At 40.7% G+C, this 23,810-nt stretch overlaps 3 protein-coding genes across 4 annotated transcripts; all 3 read right to left on the bottom strand.

The window, feature by feature from the left end:
- Positions 1–885: 885 nt before the first annotated feature.
- On the bottom strand, positions 886–2,566 carry LOC144634865 (membrane progestin receptor gamma-A-like). Its single transcript, XM_078493909.1, has one exon. The coding sequence runs from the start codon at positions 2,506–2,508 to the stop codon at positions 1,489–1,491; it is 1,020 nt and encodes a 339-aa protein (XP_078350035.1). The 5' UTR covers positions 2,509–2,566; the 3' UTR covers positions 886–1,488.
- Positions 2,567–5,035: 2,469 nt separating this feature from the next.
- On the bottom strand, positions 5,036–9,345 carry LOC144635684 (uncharacterized). The gene is made up of 2 exons (XM_078494766.1): positions 8,283–9,345; positions 5,036–6,244 (listed from the first exon to the last, which is right to left on the bottom strand). The coding sequence occupies exons 1-2, from the start codon at positions 9,013–9,015 to the stop codon at positions 5,400–5,402; spliced, it is 1,578 nt and encodes a 525-aa protein (XP_078350892.1). The 5' UTR covers positions 9,016–9,345; the 3' UTR covers positions 5,036–5,399.
- Positions 9,346–18,552: 9,207 nt separating this feature from the next.
- On the bottom strand, positions 18,553–23,070 carry LOC144635686 (fibroblast growth factor 1-like). Of its 2 annotated transcripts, XM_078494768.1 has the most exons (5): positions 22,717–23,070; positions 22,562–22,604; positions 21,535–21,703; positions 20,896–21,002; positions 18,553–19,425 (listed from the first exon to the last, which is right to left on the bottom strand). In XM_078494768.1, exons 1-5 carry the CDS (start codon positions 22,767–22,769, stop codon positions 19,237–19,239), a joined length of 561 nt encoding a protein of 186 aa, XP_078350894.1. In that variant the 5' UTR covers positions 22,770–23,070; the 3' UTR covers positions 18,553–19,236. The 2 variants fall into 2 exon arrangements, with proteins under 2 accessions (XP_078350894.1, XP_078350896.1); XM_078494770.1 differs by lacking the exons at positions 22,562–22,604; positions 22,717–23,070 and adding an exon at positions 22,052–22,075.
- Between the last annotated feature and the right edge of the window lie 740 nt (positions 23,071–23,810).

Here is a 23,810-nt window from a genome sequence, read left to right on the forward strand (position 1 = left end):
TGTTCTTGCACATTAACTTGTTATTTTTTTTTTAAGTGATGGAGGAGGATTTTTTTTTTTTTTCATGAAAATCATTTATAGAATACAGGGTGTAAATTAAGGAGGGGTGGCCCAAGTTTATATCCCGGGGGGGGGGATACTCTATATATTTTTGGACGGGGCTGTGCCACTGGGACTCTGAAACCCTTACCCTATACTAGACGCTGTTCAGCTGATTTCGGAACCCTTTACTAGACTAAACACTGATAATCGAGGATCCCCCTCCCCACTTCAAGTCACTAGTGAGCCCCCCCCCCCCCCAATTGAAGAAATGTTCCGCAGTCCCTGAGTTTTCCTATAATTTTTTTTTTTACTGTTAACTGCTGTGTCTTATTTGTCTTTAATCTGATCTTAGGTCCGCAGGTAGGTGTGGATGGGGATGGCTTATTTAAAAAAAGTTTGAAGGGAGAGGTACTTTTACTGCTCAACAAAGCTTTTACAGTATTGGTCTTATCAGTATTTTTATTTGCAAAGGCACCTTTTTTAAAATGCAAAGGCACCATTTTTTACCAGTTAAAACTGGTACAGATGATGTCACCCTCATATTCTTAGCTAAAAAGATCCCACCTGCACTGTTATGCACTTATGTATGCATATCTGTATATATAAACAAATTATTTTACTTGGTATTCATGCTGATAAAATATTTGGCACCCATAATTTGTTGGTGAAACTGTTTTTTGTTAAGGCTGCGAAGCTTGGCAAAATACCAGTAATTTATGCCCAAAAAATGGAAAGAAAATACAGACAAAACTAGTTTTCACTAAAAAAAAGTAAGGAACCACATAATTTGTAGCTATAATGTTAAGAATAAACAGGTGCCCTATTTAAATTTTGCTTAAATTTGACTGGTACCTAAAGCCAGTAGCCAATGAAATACTGGTAGCTTGATTAAATGATGTAAATTATCCTACAACAGTATTGTAAACAAATTGACAGATTTTTTTTCATTTATTACTGACGCTAAAACTAATAAATTTTAAATTTTGAACAGAATATTCTTCAAGCAAACTCTTTTAGCTTGCAATTCCCACTTAACTTCAAAATTATTTTCATGAATCTTTCAATTTTCTCTTTTCGTGAAAGGACCTGTGATTTATTTCTGACAGCTGAAATTCAGAATCAAGCTTGTTTGCATTCAAAGGGCTTTTTGGATAAATATTTCATTACTTATAAAAAAGATACTAGTTTTATGCCACTCAGTTAGCAAAGTAAGGCGATGCAGGGATTTTTTCACTAATTTTAATGACTTGCAATATATTAAATAATGTTTACAAGAAAACCAGAGATCCGCTTTCCTTAGCGGCAAAAATTTAATTAAATTTCACGATGCGTCGCTTAAAGCGCGTTATTATAATCTGACTTACACAATCGCGACCTTACACCTGTGCTTGAATATATCAACCTTATAAATTTCCTATCACTGCAAAAAATGAGTGTTTTAGGTTTTTAGAGTGCTTTATGTTCTTCTTCCTTGTCTGATCTAAGATTCTTGCCGAACCATAACACAATCCCACAGTTAATTACTAAAATAACCAGCATAAGGCCTAAACTGTTCCCAAAGGTTGCTATTGGAAAGTGTTCCAAATCGCTTCGTCTCGATTCCATCTGGATTTGAATTGCAGTAAACTGGTCCGCTGCACCAAGGGCTGTAAAAACGTGTAGAAAATGATGGCTATGGCCTATTATGTCAAATACACCTGGGATCAGCCGTTCTGGCATTCGCGACATGTTCGCCAAGGCGGAAATTAAATAGAAATACGTATGTCGCTTGAAGTAGGAGCGCGCGAGCAATTCTTCTTGTGTTTGAAGTAGCGGTGCTGGATCCACAAACACCCGATGCACATACGGTGAGCTATTGAAGAAAAACGCAACCACAAAACAGAATGTTCGAATAACGTATTTCATCTTTGGCCATCTGTGTCGCGAAGCACAACAGGTGTATGTCGATATGACAGAAATTAAACAAGAAATCGTCAAGAAAGCACCGGAGGAATTGAAGAGAAAACTATCGCTCTTCAATGAACGACTGTAGAAGTAAAACGCCTGGCCTGCTCCGACGCTATAGACGCTTATCGCTGAATAATCGAAGAAAAAGCAGATATGTCGCACTCTGGGTGACATGCAGTTGAAGAGATGAGCGCCCGAGCTCATCAACAAAAAGCCACAGATTCCCAAAGCAAACGACAACAGAGGGTATACATACGTGTCCGAGTATCGATATTTCCAGAAGACGTAGACAAATCGGACCAAGAAAAGTAGAAACGGGAGGAAATGAGTCCAAACATTCACTGTTTCGTTCATTGGCAGAAACGCACTCTTCAAGCAATCCATCGCTGAGCCGTAAGGTTTGCGATAACCCGAGGAAATATACATTTCGCGGAATTGCGCGGGAACCTCTTCGGAGCGCAAGCCGTACTGATCACAACTGGCTTTCTCTTCTACGCGTTTCTCGTCCATTTTAGCCATGTGGAAGGAAAACTAAACAGTTCCTTTAGCACTCGCTTTCACGCTTTCAGCAGCTCACTCGTGGTTCGAAGGGAAAAGCCGGTTTTGCCACAACCGGAAGAAAGTTGTTTTGTTTTAGTACTGCATGCTCATTGGTGGAATTTAATCGTGCGGGTTTTCCTGCGCGTGCTGCGCGAGTGAATGGTTTTCCTCGCTTTCCTCTGTTCGAAGATTGCGGCTTGGACTCGTGGAATTGTGGATCATAGAATACAAGACTGAACACTCTTCGGAGCGGTCAATTTTAAGTTTTGTTTCTTTTTATAGAAAAACAATCAAAATCTAAGAAATAGAAAATCTGTCATTTGAATCTTCACATTTTTTTGCACAAATGCCTGGCCCCAGAATGCAGGAAAACAATCTCAGAGAACCTACACTTTTAAATTTTCTGGGTAGCATGCCCCTGTTGATCCCGTTTCTAAATTTATGGATCTGCCCCTGATAATGCAGTTCATAGAGTGCAAACTGCTATAATATTATTCTACTTGGGATTTTTTTTTTCATTTTCCAAAACAAAAACGCTGTTTAGTATACCTTGGATTCACTACAGTGTTGAAAGGATGTACTGTTATCTTTCTTTCTTTCTGCCCAGTAAGCAAAACGTAATGTGATAACAGGAAACCCAAAATAAATTTTTGTAGAAAAACACTGAAAATTAGAAGAAGAAGAAGAAGGCAATGGTGGGGATGGAAAAGGGTTACAAATGGGAGATCTGTCAAACATTTATTACTGTTTTTAAACCAACTCTTTGAAGACTGATATTTCATCATTTCACGATACTCAACAACATTAATGAAATCCATATCTAGTTCTTTAAAAGTTTTTTTCAATGTCCCACTTACAAATAATAACACTAGTGAACAAGACACAGGTTTGGGTCTCAAAAAGTCATTTATTTTATAATGCAAAAGAAGTACTATGGGTAAGGAGGGTAAAAGATCTGATGGATGTATTAAAATAAGCAAGCGAGCAAACAAACATATATCAAAACCCAATAAATTCATTTCACTAATTAAAATTATTTAATATTATTTAAAATGCTTTAAACTGTTCTTTTCATAATTAAAAATATATTTAGTGTCTTAATTGACAGGAAGGAGAGCTCTTTTCTTAATTATATTATGTACACTTAATGAAGGAAAAATTTAAAATATAACGGTGCATTTCTACAACTGCTATAGAGTTATGCATATACATCACACACTTTGTTGTAAATAGCTAAGTTAGAGCTATACCCTGTACCTTTTCGTTCAGAAGGATTTTTGAGAAGGCGTATTTTTGGAGTAGCTTATTTTGGATTTCAACAAACAGATACTTTAAATTTGGGGAGCTTACATATCTATATTATCAAAGGGCCTTTTACTTCTGAGATTTTTCGAGGTCTTTTTTTTTTGGGGGGGGGGGGGGTGGTAATCATTGATTCTGAAGATTTAAATATTGATATTCTCCTAACCTGAATATAATATAATAATAATAATATTATGCTAATGTTACAGACAGTTCTTAGAATTTAGTAGCACATTAAGACTACATTGTCTTGTTACCTTGTCACCTAACTTCTTAGTTTGTCACCCCCCATATAATCAGGGCTTGGCATTAATGGCGCCCAACTAACCACAGACTAACAAGTTCTTTTTTTCTGTTTCTACCAGTATATAAATTATTGGCTTAAATTGTCCATTTTCAGTATCCCTTGACTCAATTTTACCTCACTGTCTCAAACTGTGATAACCATACAACAGACTAATTTTTGAGTGTAATATAGGTTCCTGTAAGCATGAGGACACAAAACCTAGCCATTGTAAAAGTTATACTATACTTTACTATGCTTTTAGAAAAATATGCCAAACCTGTTATTTCAAAACCCTGCTTTCTCCATCAGTTTTTAATTTCCTAATGTAAGTCGTCCCTTCTCGAGAGGAACTTGAGATTTGATCCAAAAATAAATTTCATAAATATTATGAGGACAAAGCTATATATAACTGAAAACTATTAAGTGTCGCTGATTAGTTGTTGCTCAGTTTTGGATTTTCATTCATAATATTGAAGGGAAGCCTGGAATAAAGCCCCAAGTGACTTTTGATAAATTGTGGGATTCTCCATCCAGTTTGCGCTGTGCTTGTAAATCATAGGCGGCGGAGCAGGGGGCAGGGCCCCCCCCCCCCCCCAATGAAAATTTGGGGGGCTGGTGCCAAAAATATCGCAAGCGAAGCATAAAATTGGTTTGTAAAGATATTCTGTCTCGTGAGTGAGTTCAAACATCTTTGAAACTTCCTTTGAAGTCTCCGGGAAATTTTGTTTATCTTTGGAAAAGTTCAAAAATGATTGGAAATGTTCATATGGCCTTCCAACAACAATCAGAGAATCTTCGGAAATCTTTGGTCTAGAAAGGTTGATAGAACGGAAAAAAGTTACTTGAAAAGAGTATTTTTGGGACAGTCTTAGCCCCCCCCCCCCCCCCCCCACACACACACATTCCAAAATGCTCCGCCGCCTCTGAAATATAAGTGAGAATTTCATCTTAGATCAGGAGTCACTTTAAGGGACCCATCGATTAACAACTTAACAACAATTCTAAGACAATATCTTTTGGTGTAAAAAGGTTGGCCATAGGTGACTTAAACCTTGACCTTGAAGGTGGCACTTTCAATTTGTATTTATTGATTGGCCTGGTCAGGTTTAGTTTCAAAAGATATGTCCATTGTGGCATAGTGGGATATACTGCTGCAACATGTCTCTGCTACATTTTCTTGTCTGTTACACATTTGGTTCCCTGCTAATGCCATGTGACACGTATCTTTCTGTGCCAGTTTCTTGGGCTGTAGGTGGATCTTTGTTCAGACACATGATTTTCCTCATTTACTGCAGACATTACATTTGGATTTCTTTGGCATCTTTTTCAACTTAACTTTCCCCTCTGTGTTAGAAAGCTCAATTTTTATTTGACCCAGATCAACAGATCTTGTGAGAAGTTGAATCATGGTCTTGTACATTTCCTCAATTCTTTCCACATCCAAAGCGCTAGCTTCCATATAGCTCAGACCATGCTGTTTGGCAATTGCTTGGCCTTCCTCACTAGAAACTTGACGCTTGTCAGCTTGATCTATCTTGTTCCCAATCAGAATAATCAAAGCATTACTTTCTGTGCAATAGAGACGTGCTGTGTCTAGCCATCTGGGAATGTGATGAAAACTTTCACGATTTGTCACATCACACACAAGAAAAATACCATGGACACCACGAAAATACATTGCTTGCACCGCAAAGAATTGCTCTTGTCCAGCAGTGTCAATTACCTGTAAATGTACAAACTTGGAGCCATACCTAAAAGACTCGTTGTCAATATCTAAGCCTAACGTCATTGCACTCATGAGAATGTCATAAAATGGGTTTTGAAAGCGTTGAAACAAGCAAGACTTTCCAACTCCCATATTTCCAATAAAAAGGACCTTAAATCTGTAATCATACATTGGTTGTCGTGTAACTTTCTCAATCACTGCTTCTTCATCCACTTCACAGGGATCAGATTGACGAACAAGGTTCCACTTCTGCTTTTCTAGTTCTGTCTTAATGTCTGTTACAGATGGACGACAGCTACTGTCATTCTCCAAACAACTTAGCACCAGACCTTGAAGGAAATGCTCCCCCATCTCAAGAATGTCAGTTTTCCGCCGATCATGTTCACTAACCATCTCACCATCTGCAATAATTTATGAGAAATAGAAAGAAAAAATAATTATCAAATTTTGTTACAGTTAAAACATCTTGTGCAAAAAGCCAACTAAGCAAAAATCTGAGTCCAAGCCTAATGGCCCCTCAGGCTGGTTTCCATAGCATTAAGAACATTCATGCTAATTGTTTATGAGCATCCTTACTGTGCACAATGTCAAGCCATATCCACAGGGCACAGAGGAGTCAAGTTTGTCCGCAATTCAAAATCTCTACCGTGCAAAACGACCTTCAAAAGCTTTTCAAAGTGATCGTGTGAGCCGTACGTGATACAACGCCGTCATGCGATGCTTGTTTGCAGATTGTCTGGTCTGGTGATATCGTATTCATACCCTCATGCGACATCCGCAGACACAATGTTTGTGGGCGTTACCAGAGAGACCAGCAGTAAGAAAAAGAGCAAGGGACGAAAGCGATTTGAGGCGAAATTCCGATCCCTCGTTACCGCTAAAAATCAAACGAACGATCTCATTTTTAACATGTGGTTTAAGACTAGGATTGTCTCCCCATACGCTGTAAGAAAATCTTCAAACAAGTCGTTTAAGCTCTATTTCAGGGGACGAGTTTTAGGCAGTTAAAAATTCGTTTTCGTACAATGTGGACCGGAGGATACTGGTGGCGGAAATGCGTCACGAGACATTGAGTTGCAATACCGTAATGTGTTTCACAAGTACTTACCATTTGAAGAGAAAACATTGTTTTCCACATTCAATTTCTTCGGATTGCGTTGTTCCTCGTGTGGTATTTCGCTTTTCCCGGAGAGCACTATTCATATTTTGAATCTTACCGCCGGTCGGAAGATCAGTTGTTGTTTTGAATTCGGATTAGTAACGGTGATCAGCTGTCACGGCATGGATCTACACACGACTTCCGTTTCCGCCACCAGTATGCTTCGGGTGACATCGAGCCGATCACGTGGTATAATGTTTCGTCCCTTGTCTCTTTTTCTTCTCGGCACTTCGTGCCTCGTCGGAAAGCTCGCTGTCCGAAAAAAATCGTCGCCCGAGGGGCGACGATTTGTTCGCCCCAGGCGACCATTGTCAGAATACGATATCACCAGACCAGACAATCTGCAAACAAGTATCGCATGACGGCGTTGTACCACGTACGGCTCACACGATCGCTTTGAAAAGCTTTTGAAGGTCGTTTTGCACGGTAGAGATTTTGAATTGCGGACAAACTTGACTCCTCTGTGCCCTGTGCCATATCATGCATCATGGGTGCACTTTGAGGAAACTACCGTATCTAAACACATAATATAGGACTGATTCCCATGGGGTAAACTTAATTTCACTTGCAGTTTACTCTCTTTAGTTAATGATTGGTGACCCCCAATTTTTTTGGACAACGACATAACATTCTCTTCTTGACAGATCATGTCTTACAATCTGTCAATCTTGACAGATTGTAAAAAATGAACAAAAAATCAATGTGGGAAGTTTAAAAATTTCCAATTATCCTGTTCATTCAGCATCAAATTCTGCCATCTCGCAACTTACAGTTAATAGGAAATATGGTTACCAGTTGAATCAATTTGATTATTTAACAATTGATCCACATAAACAATGTCTGGCAGAGAAAATTGCATTTCAGGATTTGTTTGCAATATTCTTGGACAAACAGACACTGCAGTTTAGTTGCGAAGCCCGATTTTTCAGTTGCAAGGTCTTGCAAGGTGGTCTTTTGGACATCAGTTCTTATCTCCGCAACAAATTCGGTTACCCCCAATACTTTAAAATTCTGAGATGAGTAACCCATTATCTCACAGTGGTGAAAGCTTTAGAAAAAAATCAATGTTATCAGATTTTCATGCAAATGTCCTTATTAAGTGACTAGGAGTATTTCTACTCCCCGCTGGATGGGATGCTAGTCTGTTGCAGGGTGTCTTGTCACAGAAATTAAATGATGCAAAAGGTCTATTATATCATGTTCTTCCTGACTAACATGAACAGGCCAAAGTTCTCAATTGGTGAATAACTCTTATGAACAAAATAACGATTACAACATACCATTTTTGATCGGAGTCATTGGCCAGACCACGGGCTCGTGACCAACAATCATTGCCAGCAAAACTGCACCAAATGAAAATACGTCAACTTTGGGACCATACTTAGCATCACCAACAACTTCAAAATTTCTCATAACAGGATAAGTTTCTGGAGCTGCGTATACTGGTGTACCTGGCACATTGGTGGCATACATTTCACATCCTGCGGCAAATACTTTGGCCACACCCATATCAGCAATCTTGGCACTGCCATTTTCTGTCAACAATATATTCTTTGTTGCTAGGTCACGGTGGACGACAGGCGGCGTCAAGCTATGCATGTACTGGAGACCTTGAATCACATCCAAGGCTATGCAAATTAGGTTGATGTTTGGAATTTTCGGAGATGACGTTGACTCTTTGATGTATTTTTCTAAATCACAGTGCAAAAGTTCTGTAATGATTATGGGAGATAGTCCCTTGGGAAACAAAACGGTATGCAGTTTAACCACATTGGGATGGTTGAGCATCTGTAGGACATCACATTCTCGCTGAAACTCTTCCATATACTGATCTACCACTTGGTTGAAACCATTTTCAAAGAGGAAGGAATGAAACCTTTTAGCTGCAACCTCGTTTCCATTCCAAACAGCTTTGTAGACTTTTCCATACGAGCCTCTTCCGATTTCTTTCTTAAGAACAAGGCCTTTTACATGAGACTCAAGAGAGTCTTCCTCGGATTCACCATGACTCATTTTACAGTGTAATAAGTGGAGTTACCTTGATAAAATCGTCTGCCAGCCTTCTTCAGTTGTGTGTACGCACGCCATCTTGCAAGATATGTTCTTCCGGGAGATGTCCCTCACTGAAGATCGCGCTCTAGCGCTGTTTATTTGCAACGTAAAACTAAGCATTAAGGCACATTAAGGAAACATTTCTGGATATGAATACAACATTGCATTAGGCAGCTTCTTTCAAGCTGACTTCTTGAAAGATTTGTCGATTCGGGTCCAACAGGGTCAAACAGTGGGGACGCACAAAAAACTTGACGACGACGAACCTTCGCGGTGCATTCTGGTCGATACTAGTCACGCAACGCTTTTCGCAGCATACTCACCCTCCCCCGCTCAGTCATCTGGCACGGGTACCGTCGGTGTCATCAGTGCGCTGATCGATATGACGAGTTTTGTAGCGCACACTGCTCGATGTCCCTTTAAGATGAGTAATTTGGGATTTTGATATCAATTAGCGAGTAAGGACGGCCTGGGGAACGCCAGCGTCATTAATTATTAGCTAAGCTGGCATACCTTGGCGGGGAGGTGGGGACAGGGGGGGTAGGGAGGGAGGAGGGGAATATGGGAATAACGGGATCATTTTCCGGAACAGCGTCTGGAAATTGAGTCTATACCAGGGCGATCGGGCATGAATTCTTTTAACAGTCAAATGCCCCTCCTGTTTAACATGGGAATCCTCCGGACTCACGCACATGTTTCTGGCGCGTTTTCTATACAATGATCTTCGAAAAATTTCTCCTCAATTTTCAATAACAAATTGGGGGATTAGGTTTGGTGGGGGGGGGGGCCTTGAGATAATATAACGTGGAACTCTCCTTATTTGTACCAGAAGAAATTATCAACTATTTTCTAATAATTATCATTAATCATTGATTAGTTCACAGGGGCTGGAAAGAACTCACGTGTGGGAGAACGAGTATGAAAGAAACAGGGCAAAATAATTTGTTCCATGTTGTCTTGCAAGTCTAACTTAACATGACAAATCTATCACTTTCTATTTATACAAACACTAGGTAAATAGAGAAGAAAAGAAGAAATTAACAGAGTAGAGCGGTGACGAGGAAGCCTAAAGAGAACTCTCTGGGGTGGGGGAGGGGGGGGGGGAACTCTTATAGGAAAGGAACGGGGTTGCTCGTCGGGAAAATTTAAATTAAACCCCAATCTGAAGACCAATCTGGGCGTGTCTCAATGTTTTCTACCCTATAAAAAGAGATAATTTTTCATATCTGACCGGTCTAGACCGCCAACACAGTATGACGATGTTTTCCCTGCTTTTTTCATTTGTAAACCCTAAACGAGACCTTGACAGATAAAAATATTAGCATTCGGTCCTCAACACCCTAAGTGAGTCCAAAATCCTTAAGGCTGAGGTAAATGTGAAGTTGAGTGAGATTTTAAGAGGTGTAGTTTAAAGAAGGGTTAGAAAAAAAAAATAATTTTGGAACGCCACCACACAGTTGACCGCCATGCAAGAGCACTCTAGGTTGTCAGGGGACTGTTTGGCGTCCATCTACTAATTTTTCAACTTTAAATTCTAATTTTCAAACTACATCAAATCTTCATTTATTCTTATTTCCCCAATTTTTTAACTCCTGAGAGAAACCCCCCCCCCCCCCCCAACCCAAAAATTCCCCCAAAAATCACCCAAAAATTTACAAAACAGAGATTTATCGACATTAAGTCAACGCTATCACTGCTTCTTCATCCACTTCAACAACAACATCATCATCATCATCCGTCCTTGTATTGTCACGCCCTATGATTGTGCACTCCTTGAATCACGCCAAACGGCATTTTTGTTGAAGCGAAGTGACTTGTATGCCATGCACATACTTCATTGGTTTCTAGTGGTTAAAACCAGGAAGGGAAGGGCGAGAAAGGAAAAAGCGCCCTGGGAACGGGCCCGGTTGCTAGGCCATTTCGTATGAGGGCTTGGCGGTGCTACGTGACTCTGCTGACAGAGAGCCCCGCCCAATCCTGCACCGCCCCCCAGGACCGCCCATGGCTTAATCACCACTCCACCGGACACGACTCAGCAATGGAAATCGAGCCTAGGCCCGCCCAAGCGATCACTTTCAACACGTTAAGTGACTGTGCAACTTTCTGTCCAAATATAAATTGTCACTCATGACCGATGGTTATGAGTTCTACTTATCGCCCACTCACTTCCAACTTGAATCAATTTAACACTTTCCGCTCCCGTGAGAAAAAAGAGATCATCGTTCTTTTAGTTACAGTTGCTTTAACTAAACGGATTGCGTCTCGGCTATTAGAGCTTAGTCCTAAGTAAAAGCTACTTCAAATTTAATTAAGAGGGTCAAAGTCAATTTTATACTAGGAAACATTCGAGTTAAGGCAAATTAAACTAGATGCTTGCTGCGTATTTTATTGGAGTTTAAATACAGACAAACTTTTTAGTCACAAAATCATTTTACCGAGTATCACTGTTGCAGCCTCAATGGTACCGTAAGGTCACTTACTCGAAAAGATTTTTAACGCAACATCGTTGCGTTAAAAGTCAATGTCGTGCCGACTTGCATGGAGCGCGGGCGGGACGATTTTTAACCCAACGTTTTATTGCGGCAATACTAATGTTGAGGAGTTTTGAACTATTTGAAAAAATCTGCGACATTGTTTTACTAAATTTATTAAACACTTGATTAAAAGTTGCGTTAAAAATCGTCTCGTGTAACATTCCATTGTCAAGTGTAGCATGGATTAAAAATCGCCGTTACTTAAAAACCGTCATTAAAAAACGTCTCGTGTAACATTGCCTTTAGACTTGAGAAAACTGATGGCCCATGTACACAGAACTCAAAGGCCCGCCTCTAGAGGTTTTTTGCCACTACTACAGGCCGCCTAGCCCCCTATTATTTTGGCTCGTCACGCAATCTTCGATTGGGGAGAAAAGATTGCGTGACTAGCCAAAAGAACGTCTGCTTTTTAGGAGGCTACAGGCCGCCTGGAAATTTATAGGTTGTCTGAGTGATCACTAGGGTCAATAAGTCTGTCGCTATGTCATAGTAATATTTCTGTTAATGTTTCGGCTATTTTCAGTTGACTGACTGCGACATATGTAAGGAAAATGCAGCAACATAAATGTTTATTTTTCTGAAATAGACAATAAATTAATGCGCGCTTAAAAGGTTTTAAGGCACCCTTCCGGTTATTATTTAGACACACGAAGTCAAGTTATGTATGTTATGAACGCTTTTCAAAGAGAAACTTTGAGTGAAAGCTTCCTTTGGCAAATTTAATGCAGACCTTTTTGCGCGAAATCGGTGTCGTTTTTTTTTTCCAACTGATTATCATGATTATTTTTCTTAAAATTTCCAGTTTTCAACATAACGTTTATAAAAGGTTGTCACTCAGCGCCATTAGTTTATTTGATAAAAATTTTGATTACGCAATTACAGTTGAACCCCGTTATTTCGAACCGTCAGGGGAAACAAAAAATAGTTCGAAATAGCGGGAGTTCGAAATAGCCGATAGTAAATGACTGAAGGGCAAATCCAAGGGAAACGGGTTTTAGTTCGAATTAACGGGGAATTCGAAATAACCGAGTTCGAATTAGCGAGGTTCAACTGTATTTCAACAAAACTGTAAAGAAATATTGTCGAAATTTGACTACAATGCTTATTGTGGGGCTATAACAATAATAATAACATAATAATATAAAATATTCAATGAGGAGGCCTCTAATCACTAAAAGTAGTTTTCAGGAGGGTCTTCTAAACATAAAAATTAACCAAAAAGCTAAAAGATATAAACGAAATCGGCAATCTAAAATGTTAAAAATGAAGAAATTGTTAAAAATTGATTAATTGTTATAATTCTCTCTTAAGTGACCTTAAGTATTTTTAAAAAGACTTCATCCCATTATATTAAGCGCGTGCTAAATGAAATCCTTCCGGACTTTTCGTTTTCATAGCGGCCCGCTGACTCCAGAAGGTAACTCAGTATGTTTTGAAATTGCCGTGCGAGGGCACAGAAAGGGAGTTGCCATATGTCAATATCTTTTTTTAGCGTTTATGCTTTCCATGTGCAATTTCTCAACGGCCTTAAGGACAATGAACAAATGCGGGTAGCCAGACCGCCGTGAAAAAGACAGCGAACAGTCTCTTTCTTTTTTGTTGGCGAAAAATGTTTTTTCTCCTCCTCCACATAGCCTGCGTTGCAGCCGGCGGTTTAGACTGTCTACAACTCAGGCTACCTCCACATTCCCTTCTCGTTTTGTCTCCTTATTTGTATGTTTACTTTTTTACTTGCTCGGAGGGAGATTAAAGACCGACTGCTTGCACTCTTGGCTTGAAAGGAGGAGGAGGTATTTGCTTTTGTTGAAAGGTAAAATTAAACAGATCCCCATTTCCAGATTTTTCGAGAGACATCCCCCCTCCCACACACGCACACACCAAACAACAACCACGCATCTCCAAGTTCAAGTTTACCATAAACCACATTTGTTTCTATCCTACCTCCTTCAGCATGCAGTCGGGTACCACTAGACTTGCTACAAGTCGACTCTTACGAGCGACGAAGTCGTGATAAACGAGCAGCAAAGTCGGGACATGGGAAGTCTGGGGTACCACGTGCTTTTGTCGTCTGTCGGCGCACGTGTAATGTAATATATCGATCATCCTCGATTGGGTTTCTGATTATTATACCTGTTGATTAATTAGCTGTCTAAAGTAATCTTTCTCTATTGGTGGCAATGGAATAAAGAAAAATAATTCAATTCAACAGTGATAAATAGCTTCACTTGGCTTGTTGTCGTGTTTGTTCCGGATTTTCTCTTTTCTTAATTTGAGCCGTTAATTAAAAATAGATGCGATTAAACAGGTGGACAGAAAAACTACAATGAAGGTCAAAAGGCGTATTTTTCGGAACTAAGTCAGATCAGACCTGGACTCTTAATAACGCTTTCGTTTGTTTGTGTGAGATGACCTCTATCGCGCGCGACTGCCTCGCGTGCCATTTTTGCGTGCGTGTCAGGGTGTGTCGCGTGCCTGTGATGCCATTTCGTGCCGATGGAAAAATAAGTTGGATCGATTAAGATTTCCCGGTTCATTCGGGAGATTATAGATTATCTGATTGATATTAATAAAACAAGCATGTCTGTCACTCACGGAAAGTTCCCCTTCTTCGCAGGGTTCCACAGATAACTAAAATTTTAAGCCGTTATTTTTCCTTGGAAGGGTAAAAAAGGAAATAAAATTAATTTGTCACCGATCGCGGTCTTTAAGGAGATACGAACGCTGGGACTGGATGGCGACTGTCGCGACCCTGTCATGGCTCCTGTACTTCCCCCAGCCATGCCCTTAGTATTTCATAAATACTTGTACACGCACTATCAACCGGAAGGCATTTGCGCGATTTTCTGTTTTTTCACTCAAAAGAATTAATCAGAGGACTTAATACTTTTTAGAGCAAGTCGACTAAGCGGTTTGCAGTCGTAATAAATTTTTCGCAGGGTAACAATTTTGATTTTCAAGGTTTTGATCTTTAAAGTTAGAAAAACTCCAAATATGAACGCGGCGTACTGGCATACTAGCCAATCCTCCAGTACAAACGACTAGTCCCCTTCACATATGCTCAGAAATAGTCTTGTGAAGCAGATTATCTGTCATCTGTTGGGACAGCCGGAAGAAAAACAATAGTCATTTATCCCCTGATGAAATGATTTAAAAGGCTATATACAATTAAGATCAGGAAAATAAAACTTACTTAACGAGTGAGGTTAGGAGGGCAGGAGCCCTGCCAACACCAAACGGACGTTGATACGTTTCCGCAATGGATTGTCTTCTGAATAAAGAGGAGAAAACTAGGCAGATGTCTAACTCGACGCGTGCAAAAGAACAGGAGTTTTATTTTAAGCGGATAGACATTCACAATGAATCCAAACCGAACATCGCGTACGGGACGCAATCACAATAAAACGTAAATGATAGTCAACGTTGCCCTTTGTCCTAAACAGGGTCTTAAAATAGGGAGTGTTGTCCTTCGCAGGGTAGCTTATAGGTATTTGAAGTTTTTATTGTCCTAAACAGGGTCAGGGTTTCAAACCCCCAGCGGCACCCCTATACCTAAACATGGGTCAAGTACCCCCCCCCCCCCAGTGATTTTCAACAAGTTGTACAAGATGCGTGAAGAGGCAGTGATGTTACAAGGGGAAAAAGCGCTCGCGAGGAAACTTTTGCTCATTTCTTATCCAAATGGCAGTATGGTATTTTATCCAAGTTAGAAGACCGCAGAGAGCCCATACAGGCTGTTTATTTTTTAGTCTCACCTGTAAGCTAAATTCTTGCGAGCATTCATGTTTATTTTGATAGGAATCATTATCTCTAGATTACTGAATCGATCTGAGTGTCACGAACGAACGCGAAGGACACGCATATTTGAACACGAAATAAAGTTGAATGTTCTTCACCGGGGTTGGTTGAAAAGAAGGAGTAGGAGAAAGTTATTAGAGTCAGGATATCTCCGGATGAAAGAAAACAACAATATCAGGACCTTATTTCACATGTGAAAACGACTGAGGCTCTCTTTCCAGATTTCCGCTCATTTCACTTTCACCTTCTTCCAACCTTTATTTCTTGCTACATAAATGATAGTTCTTTTAAGGAAAGAAGCGCTGGTTGAGTCAAAACTGGTGGCCCTGCAGGAGCAGGCCATATGAGAATCAGGAACCAGGTTGGTAAATGCAGGAGGTAAAATGCAGCAAAATTTGGATCTTGTTACCAAGTGCTGTAAGTGAGATAAGGTAATAAGCTCGATTCGGACACCTAAAGTAGGCTTTTGATCCTTGGGAGACAAATCTAGAAGGACCTAAGACGGAGTGAAATTTCAATTCATCTTACTTTGAAACAAAAAAGAGAACCACGCAATGATGAATAAAACTTTTTGTGTTTTAATTTGCTTTTCGTGTTTTGTTTATTTGATTTAGCTTGCTAGAATAGTGAAGTATATCTGCGAACAATGTGTGCCTCCTTATCAGTAATTGTTGTAGTCAAGCTTAGTTTTTGTGTGGTCTGAATATTTTATTTCATAAATAATGACGGAACGCTTATTACCCTTAAATTTCAAGTTGACGACAAAAAAATGCTTTGGAAGAGTATATTCGAACTTTCCAGCGTACTACTTAAATTAATCTACAGCTAGATTTTACTTAACTATTCCCTTGAAGTCCCAAGGGTGTCAGTTCAGGATGATATTCCTCTTTGGTTATATGTCATGTTGTCTCATAAATTCTTAAAGCTTACCAGTTTAAGAAGACGTTTATGACAATCAGTATAAGGTTTTATATCGTGTAATTTAAGGTAATTCAGGAGCAAAGTCAAACTTATTCTACTTGGTTTACGTGCGTTTTCCCGCGCTTGATGCCGGTTCACATAGTTTCCCGCGCTTGGCACCGCTTGCATGTTTTCCTGTGCTTGGTAGCAGTTGCATGTTTTCCCGCGCTTGGCACCGCTTGCATGTTTTCCCGCGCTTGGCACCGGTTGCATGCTTTCCCGCGCCTTGTATCGGTTGCATACTGTCCCGCGCTTGGTACCGGTTTCATGTTTTCCCGCGCTTGGTACTGGTTGCATGTTTTCCCGCGCTTGTTGCCAGTTGCATGTTTTCCCGCTCTTGGTACCGGTTGCATGTTTTCCAGCGCTTGGTACCGGTTGCATGTTTTCCAGCACTTGGTACAGTTGCACGTTTTTGCGCGCTTAGTACCGGTTGCATGTTTTCCCGCTCTTGGAACCGGTTGCATGTTTTCCCGCGCTTGGTACCGGTTGCATGTTTTCCCGCGCTTGGTACCGGTTGCATGTTTTCCAGCGCTTGGTACCAGTTGTATGTTTTCCTGCGCTTGGTACCGGTTGCATGTTTTCCCGCTCTTGGAACCGGTTGCATGTTTTCCCGCGCTTGGTACCGGTTGCATGTTTTCCAGCACTTGGTACAGTTGCACGTTTTTGCGCGCTTAGTACCGGTTGCATGTTTTCCCGCTCTTGGAACCGGTTGCATGTTTTCCCGCGCTTGGTACCGGTTGCATGTTTTCCCGCGCTTGGTACCGGTTGCATGTTTTCCAGCGCTTGGTACCAGTTGTATGTTTTCCTGCGCTTAGTACCGGTTGCATGTTTTCCCGCTCTTGGTACCGGTTGCATGTTTTCCAGCGCTTGGTACCGGTTGCATGTTTTCCAGCACTTGGTACAGTTGCACGTTTTTGCGCGCTTAGTACCGGTTGCATGTTTTCCCGCTCTTGGAACCGGTTGCATGTTTTCCCGCGCTTGGTACCGGTTGCATGTTTTCCCGCGCTTGGTACCGGTTGCATGTTTTCCAGCGCTTGGTACCAGTTGTATGTTTTCCTGCGCTTGGTACCGGTTGCATGTTTTCCCGCTCTTGGAACCGGTTGCATGTTTTCCCGCGCTTGGTACCGGTTGCATGTTTTCCCGCGCTTGGCACCGGTTGCATGTTTTCCCGCGCTTGGTACCGGTTGCATGTTTTCCAGCGCTTGGTACCGGTTGCATGTTTTCCAGCGCTTGGTACCGGTTGCATGTTTTCCAGCGCTTGGTACCGGTTGTATGTTTTCCCGCGCTTGGTACCAGTTGCATGTTTTCCCGCGCTTGGAACCGGTTGCATGTTTTCCCGCGCTTTGTACTGGTTGCATGTTTTCCCGCGCTTGGAACCGGTTGCATGTTTTTGCGCGCTTAGTACCGGTTGCATGTTTTCCCGCTCTTGGAACCGGTTGCATGTTTTCCAGCGCTTGGTACCGGTTGCATGTTTTCCAGCACTTGGTACAGTTGCACGTTTTTGCGCGCTTAGTACCGGTTGCATGTTTTCCCGCTCTTGGAACCGGTTGCATGTTTTCCCGCTCTTGGAACCGGTTGCATGTTTTCCCGCTCTTGGAACCGGGTGCATGTTTTCCCGCGCTTGGCACCGGGTGCATGTTTTTTCTCGCACTTGGTACAGTTGCACGTTTTTGCGCGCTTAGTACCGGTTGCATGTTTTCCCGCTCTTGGAACCGGTTGCATGTTTTCCGCGCTTGGTACCGGTTGCATGTTTTCCCGCGCTTGGTACCGGTTGCATGTTTTCCCGCGCTTGGCACCGGTTGCATGTTTTCCGCACTTGGTACAGTTGCACGTTGTTGCGCGCTTAGTACCGGTTGCATGCCGTTTCCAGCGCTTGGCACCAGTTGTATGTTTTCCCGCGTTTGGTACCGGTTGCATGTTTTCCCGCGCTTTGTACTGGTTGCATGTTTTCCCGCGCTTGGAACCGGTTGCATGTTTTCCCGCGCTTGGAACCAGTTGCATGTTTTCCCGCGCTTTGTACTGGTTGCATGTTTTCCCGCGCTTGGAACCGGTTGCATGTTTTCCCGCGCTTGGTATCGGGTGCATGTTTACCCTCACTTGGTACCGATTGCATGTTTTCCCAAGTATTTTACAATGTTTTGCGCTGGTTTTATATAACTAACCGCTCTATTACAGAATCTCGTAAAAGTGTTGGGCTCGTTCTCTCGAATTCAAAAAATAAATAATTTATTATAAGAATACTCTTTGGAAATCAATAAATACAATCTTTTCAATCTTTCATAAATAATAAATAAATAAATAATTTAGTGACCTTTGGCCATTGGAGATAATTTTAAAACAGGTATATAAATTATGTCAACTATTACAAGAAATCCTGAATAAATATAACTACAACTATGAATAACGGTTTTTTACAAACGAACATATTTCCTTAGTAAAGGTTACAACTAGTTTAAACAATTAAAAACATATTCTTTATCTTTTATCTCTTTGAAAAAACATCTTGTAGTTTTTCTTTCGATCAAAGAAACTTATTTTTTCGAATATCGAAAACGTTGTACAATTAAATATACTAAAATAAATTATTTTCTTGTAATTTCAATAAGATACCTAAGCGGTAATCTATATTATACCTAAATGTCTTTGGTTCTTTGTTATTCGTCTCCTGACGCTGTATGTTCCATAAAACTCAGAGTGTGGCAAAAATATCATCGTTCCACATGAAACCGTTGGAACAATACAACATCACTCTGATCATAGCAATCTGATATTGAAAATATAAAGTCTAGCGAATATAATGTCTTTTTTGTAAACAATAAATATATGTTCTTGAATAAATAATTTAAATAATTTCTTGAATTCCATATTAAAAAAAACCTAGAGACCACTAGCATCAGTTATATTCTACGAACTGAACTGATCGCTGCCACGGAAATGTTTTTCTCGCCGATTTCGTTCTTCCATCTTTAGTTATTGCCAGATACCATAACTTGTTAAGCTTTGAACGAAATCTTGTGTATCCCTTGGGCGAAAGATCTTGAAAGAACACACAGCCCTGATCTGCCTTGGCTTGTTGGGACAGCTGCGGATCAATACAAGAGTTATTTATGTCAGTACTTCAGCCGCGTGTTCAGTCTTATCTCGCTTATGCGCGTTGCCTGTTTGGGGGATATGACATGGAGTATTGGCCATGGGAAAGAAGAGTATCACATCAGTGTCTGTAACTCGTGGCGTGACAGAAACTAAATTGTCAGTTTGACCAGAAAATTTTACAACCTCCGCGCGTTTTCGCTAACTGAAAAATTGCTTTTCTATTTTAAAAAATGCTGTAAATTTGGCGCAAAGATTGACGTTTCAGGGGTGTCTCGGTACCCCTTCTTATCGAGGCTGTCTAAGTATTCGGCTAGACAATATGATCAGTCTGTCTCGATATCTCAGAACACGAATCATTTAAGTACCCGGGCAGACGATATGGCATTAAGTGATTTTGTCTCACAATGACTAATCGTTGTGCCGGTTTTACAGATAAGTTAACTGACACTTCTCACCCATCAGCCTTAGAGTACGGCGATGTATCACCATTTGTTTTTATCTTCCCCCTCATCACGTATGAATAAGTTTTTTTCTCATTTCCTCTTGCCCTTCCCGTCACCTTTCTATCCCAGCCCAATTTCTTAACTCAAATGTCATATGTTTTTAATGTTTCAGAATGAGCTATCCCGCAATGCTATATTTGTTCTGGGTTTTATTCTCTGTGACACCTGTTTGCATAGCGCATGTTAAGGAATGTCTGTGTGTAAATCTGTGTTTTATTAATACATTTCTCTGTTCTATGTTGGCTCGTTATATCTTTTATTCCTCTTCATGGGAGGTTACTACATGGCCTGCCTGTCTGTCGTCTGCGGTTAAGACGTTTTTCCTCCGTACTTCATTGAGAAGTCAACGCATACTTCAATGTTTAAAACAGACAGTCTTCCTAACGAAAACACGAACTCGCGAAATGTTCTCCCTTGCGTACATCCGTGACAAATAACGTAGTTTGTGAATCTCATCCGGATCAAAAACATTTTCCTCGACGATTCTCGCTGTCGTAAAACCGTATAGGGCAACTTTCAGATGCGCACCCATTTCCGTGAGAAATCCCCGCCCTTGGGGTCAAAAGTGCTTCATATGCCTCGTCATTCTGTGGAAAAGTTTTGCACTGTTTCTCATTGTTTTTTTTTTCTCACGAAGCTTTTCTAAACTGAGCCAAACCACCATATAAACCGATGCCAAATTTTCTACATACCCCCAGGGCATGTATGGTTTCGCCTCAGGGGGTACGTTAAAGTTTGCAATACTTTACAACCCCGATCAGTATAACAAACCATACCCAATACACTGATACAAGAAACCGTTTCTAGTGGAAACGGTCGACTCCAAAATATTAAAAGACATTGCCCAACTGGACTTTTTTTCATGCATTTGCCATTACAAACATCACACCCAGAGAACAGATGTTAAAGTTGTCATGATTTTATCCGAAAGTGATAAATAAACGTTTAAAACTTACTTGCGCTACGACTGTTCCATGCTTGTCGAAACATAAACATACACTTCCATCGTATGACTTCAATATAATTTGACCCCCAGATCCCAATGATTCCAGCTTGATCTTAACTGCAAAACAAAAGATAATATCATTACAACCAAGCATAGCGAATGTGATAAACCTACGAGTGGCTGTGATACTGTCACGCTGCTGTGAAAATTGCGCTATCTGTGACACGATACATACTGTACTTAGCGCGCGCACGCGAAACGAAAACGTGATCGAGCGTTTTACGAAAGAAAAGTGTTTTTTTGTGAAACTTAAATGTTTTCCACCTTGTGTAGTGCTAATACAGTTTCTTAAAAGATAGCCGGTGTAAACTACATCGGTGATTTAAGGGCGATACAAGTATTAAATAGATTCAAAATTCAATTCATCGAAGACAGCTTCGATATCGCACCAAAATCGCCGGTAGTTTATACATGGGACGTGATTTGTGGTCGCATTTCATAAACTCTCGCGTGAAGTCGGTACAAAATAAGTCCGTGTTCACCCATTCACCGGCCATTAAAAAAAATTAAGACCTCTTTGTTAACATTATGATCGTTAATTAAAAACAAAAAGGTCGGCGGAAAGACAAGTCCGGTTCACAACACTCACCATTTAACTCGTGTTTGTCACCGCTGCCGTCAACTTTGCCGTTGTGAATTCGTACAAACTTCGCACTGTTTCTCGAGTACAATCTTTTGTACTTGTGGATTCCGACAACATTTTTATTGTCCATTACATCTTTCGGGTTTATACCACTGTTCTCTAGCGCTTGTATGTCCTGAAAAATGAAAGTAAACAACATTTAATTACATTGCGGACCTACCAAGGCGATCGAACGTTCGGCAGGCTTTGCGCTGTGGTTTCGGTGGCCCTATGCAGGATATATCAGTTTGCTTGCTAGTCTTTTAGTGGTCTTGCCGCCTTTGCTGTGAAACGAAGACCGCGCAGGGTAAACATTCCGTGGACTGCGCGCGCGGCGGTAAGTAAACTTGCGTGGGAGTTTCAAGTTGTTTTTCCGCCAACGAGCTCGAGATCGACTGTCGCGTTTGACAGCCATGACAAAGTTCCCGCGAATTGCCAAGAAAAACAACAGTCTCAAATATCAGGACAGCTGGAAGATACATACAGGAACCATTGTATCTAAGATGATTATTGACCTCTGACATAAGGATTTTATTATCTTCCAGCCGCGATTTAACTGGTAACTGAAATTCCTCGCAGGTAAATTGTTGTCCTTGCTCTATCGCCACCAGACTGATATTTTTGTGCACTGGCTTCCTAGTGTTGAGAGGCAATAACAATGCCTCTCCTGATACGAATCTTCTTAATATTGGTCGAATGACGTAAATTCTTTGAGGGAAGTCGACATGCATGGCCTTTTTAATAAAATCTGAAATATTTAGCACTGAATTAAAAATTCCACAAAAGTTCACCAACTTTTAAAAAAACGTTCTAACAACGTGCCATACACAACGATTTGCAAAAATTAGCTCAAATAGATAAGACTTTTTTTGAAGTACGGCATTTTGCGCAAATGATGTTTTAATTGTTAACTTAGGCTCAAGAGCCTTTTCAATATACAAGCGAACGCGAGCGATTTAGAAAAGCAAAATACAAAAATTGTAAAAGTCCTTACCGCATTATGTGGAGTCGATTTTCTTGTGGGCATTGCAAGACATCTGCGAATTAAAACAAAGAACGCGCTTTAAATGTTGGAAATTAAAGTGGCTCACCAACTCAAAGTCAAAGGAGAACTCCGTTTGTGAAATAAATGATAAAAAGCTTACTCACGATGACAGGCATATAACATAAATAATCCAAGTGTAGAGTTGTTCCCACGCCATCTTTATGTTGAGTTTGTATGAGGTGTCAGTGCTACCTGCGTTTGATAGTCCTTTGTAAATTGTGGAATTCAGGTGCTGTTGACCTTACTGATGCGTGTAATGATTATGTCGTCTCATTCAGTTATCCAGCTTTTATATCCCTGTTTACCGCCCGGCCGGACACGCGAGCCTGCTGACAGATGTCGTCGTCAAGTGGTCGGCATGCCGAACATTCCACGAACTCGGTCTCTCCGAACGACGTTTCCTTGATACAAATAGCGAACAATAGGGCCAACCGAACAGCCGACCCCGCCCCGAAGTTGTCGCAGAATCACGTAATAGCACGCACAATGCTGTCACCGGAATTGGAGCTTTCAAATGAGTTTTTCTCAACGTGTATGCGGAAAGCGAGGGTCGTGTAGGAGTACTGTGGCTTATCTTGCGAACCACACCAATCAGTTTACAAGGGTCTGCAATTCACGTGGTCATAATGTTAACGCAAAACCTTTAATGGCTGTTATATTATTTTCAGTTCGCAGCACTTGAAAAATGTTCCGGTTAGTAAAGCATACAGTTCTGACGCAAAAGGAACAAATTCATGATAGGCTATTCAATGGATATTTTCTTTGTCGCAGGAAGCATCGCCGTCGCCGTTTAAACAATTATTTACAAAGATACTTGTGCGCTGACTGACCGGTTGTGCTAAAAAGGCTGGATTCAGCTTGAGACAAAAATACCCTTCCAAATTTAAGGCTTCCCTTTAGGGATTTACAAAATTCGGGTTTGGTTTCTTTCCTTGTCGGAAGCGAGACGCTATTTCATTTTCCCAAGCAAATAAACCCTAAAAATGTCTTACTCCTAAGCAACGCTAGAATCCAGTCAGATCACTCGAGTGTCAAATATTATGCAAAACTTTAGCCTACACAAACAATCTGTTCTCGCAAATTCTGGAATTGTCGTACAAACAAAGGCAAGGATTAAAAGTTCAGCAAAGAAAACGTATTGAGCCCCCTCAAGAGAGGCGGCGTAAAAACATTTCTGTACCGTAACGTAATTTTAGAT

This window comes from Oculina patagonica, chromosome 13 (assembly GCF_052425735.1).
Source record: "Oculina patagonica isolate OP01 chromosome 13, crgOcupat, whole genome shotgun sequence".
Taxonomy (NCBI): Eukaryota; Metazoa; Cnidaria; class Anthozoa; order Scleractinia; family Oculinidae; genus Oculina; species Oculina patagonica.

Excerpts from the sequence above, each read along its gene's own strand:
- LOC144634865 (XM_078493909.1), bottom strand. The coding sequence starts at position 2,508 with ATGGCTAAAATGGACGAGAAACGCGTAGAAGAGAAAGCCAGTTGTGAT.
- LOC144635684 (XM_078494766.1), bottom strand. The coding sequence starts at position 9,015 with ATGAGTCATGGTGAATCCGAGGAAGACTCTCTTGAGTCTCATGTAAAA. Across the intron at positions 6,245-8,282 it reads AATGACTCCGATCAAAAATG|ATGGTGAGATGGTTAGTGAA; the intron begins GTATGTTGTAAT and ends AAATTATTGCAG.
- LOC144635686 (XM_078494768.1), bottom strand. The coding sequence starts at position 22,769 with ATGGCGTGGGAACAACTCTACACTTGGATTATTTATGTTATATGCCTG. Across the intron at positions 21,704-22,561 it reads AATCGACTCCACATAATGCG|GACATACAAGCGCTAGAGAA; the intron begins GTAAGGACTTTT and ends TTCATTTTTCAG. Across the intron at positions 19,426-20,895 it reads ATGGAACAGTCGTAGCGCAA|CTGTCCCAACAAGCCAAGGC; the intron begins GTAAGTTTTAAA and ends ATTGATCCGCAG.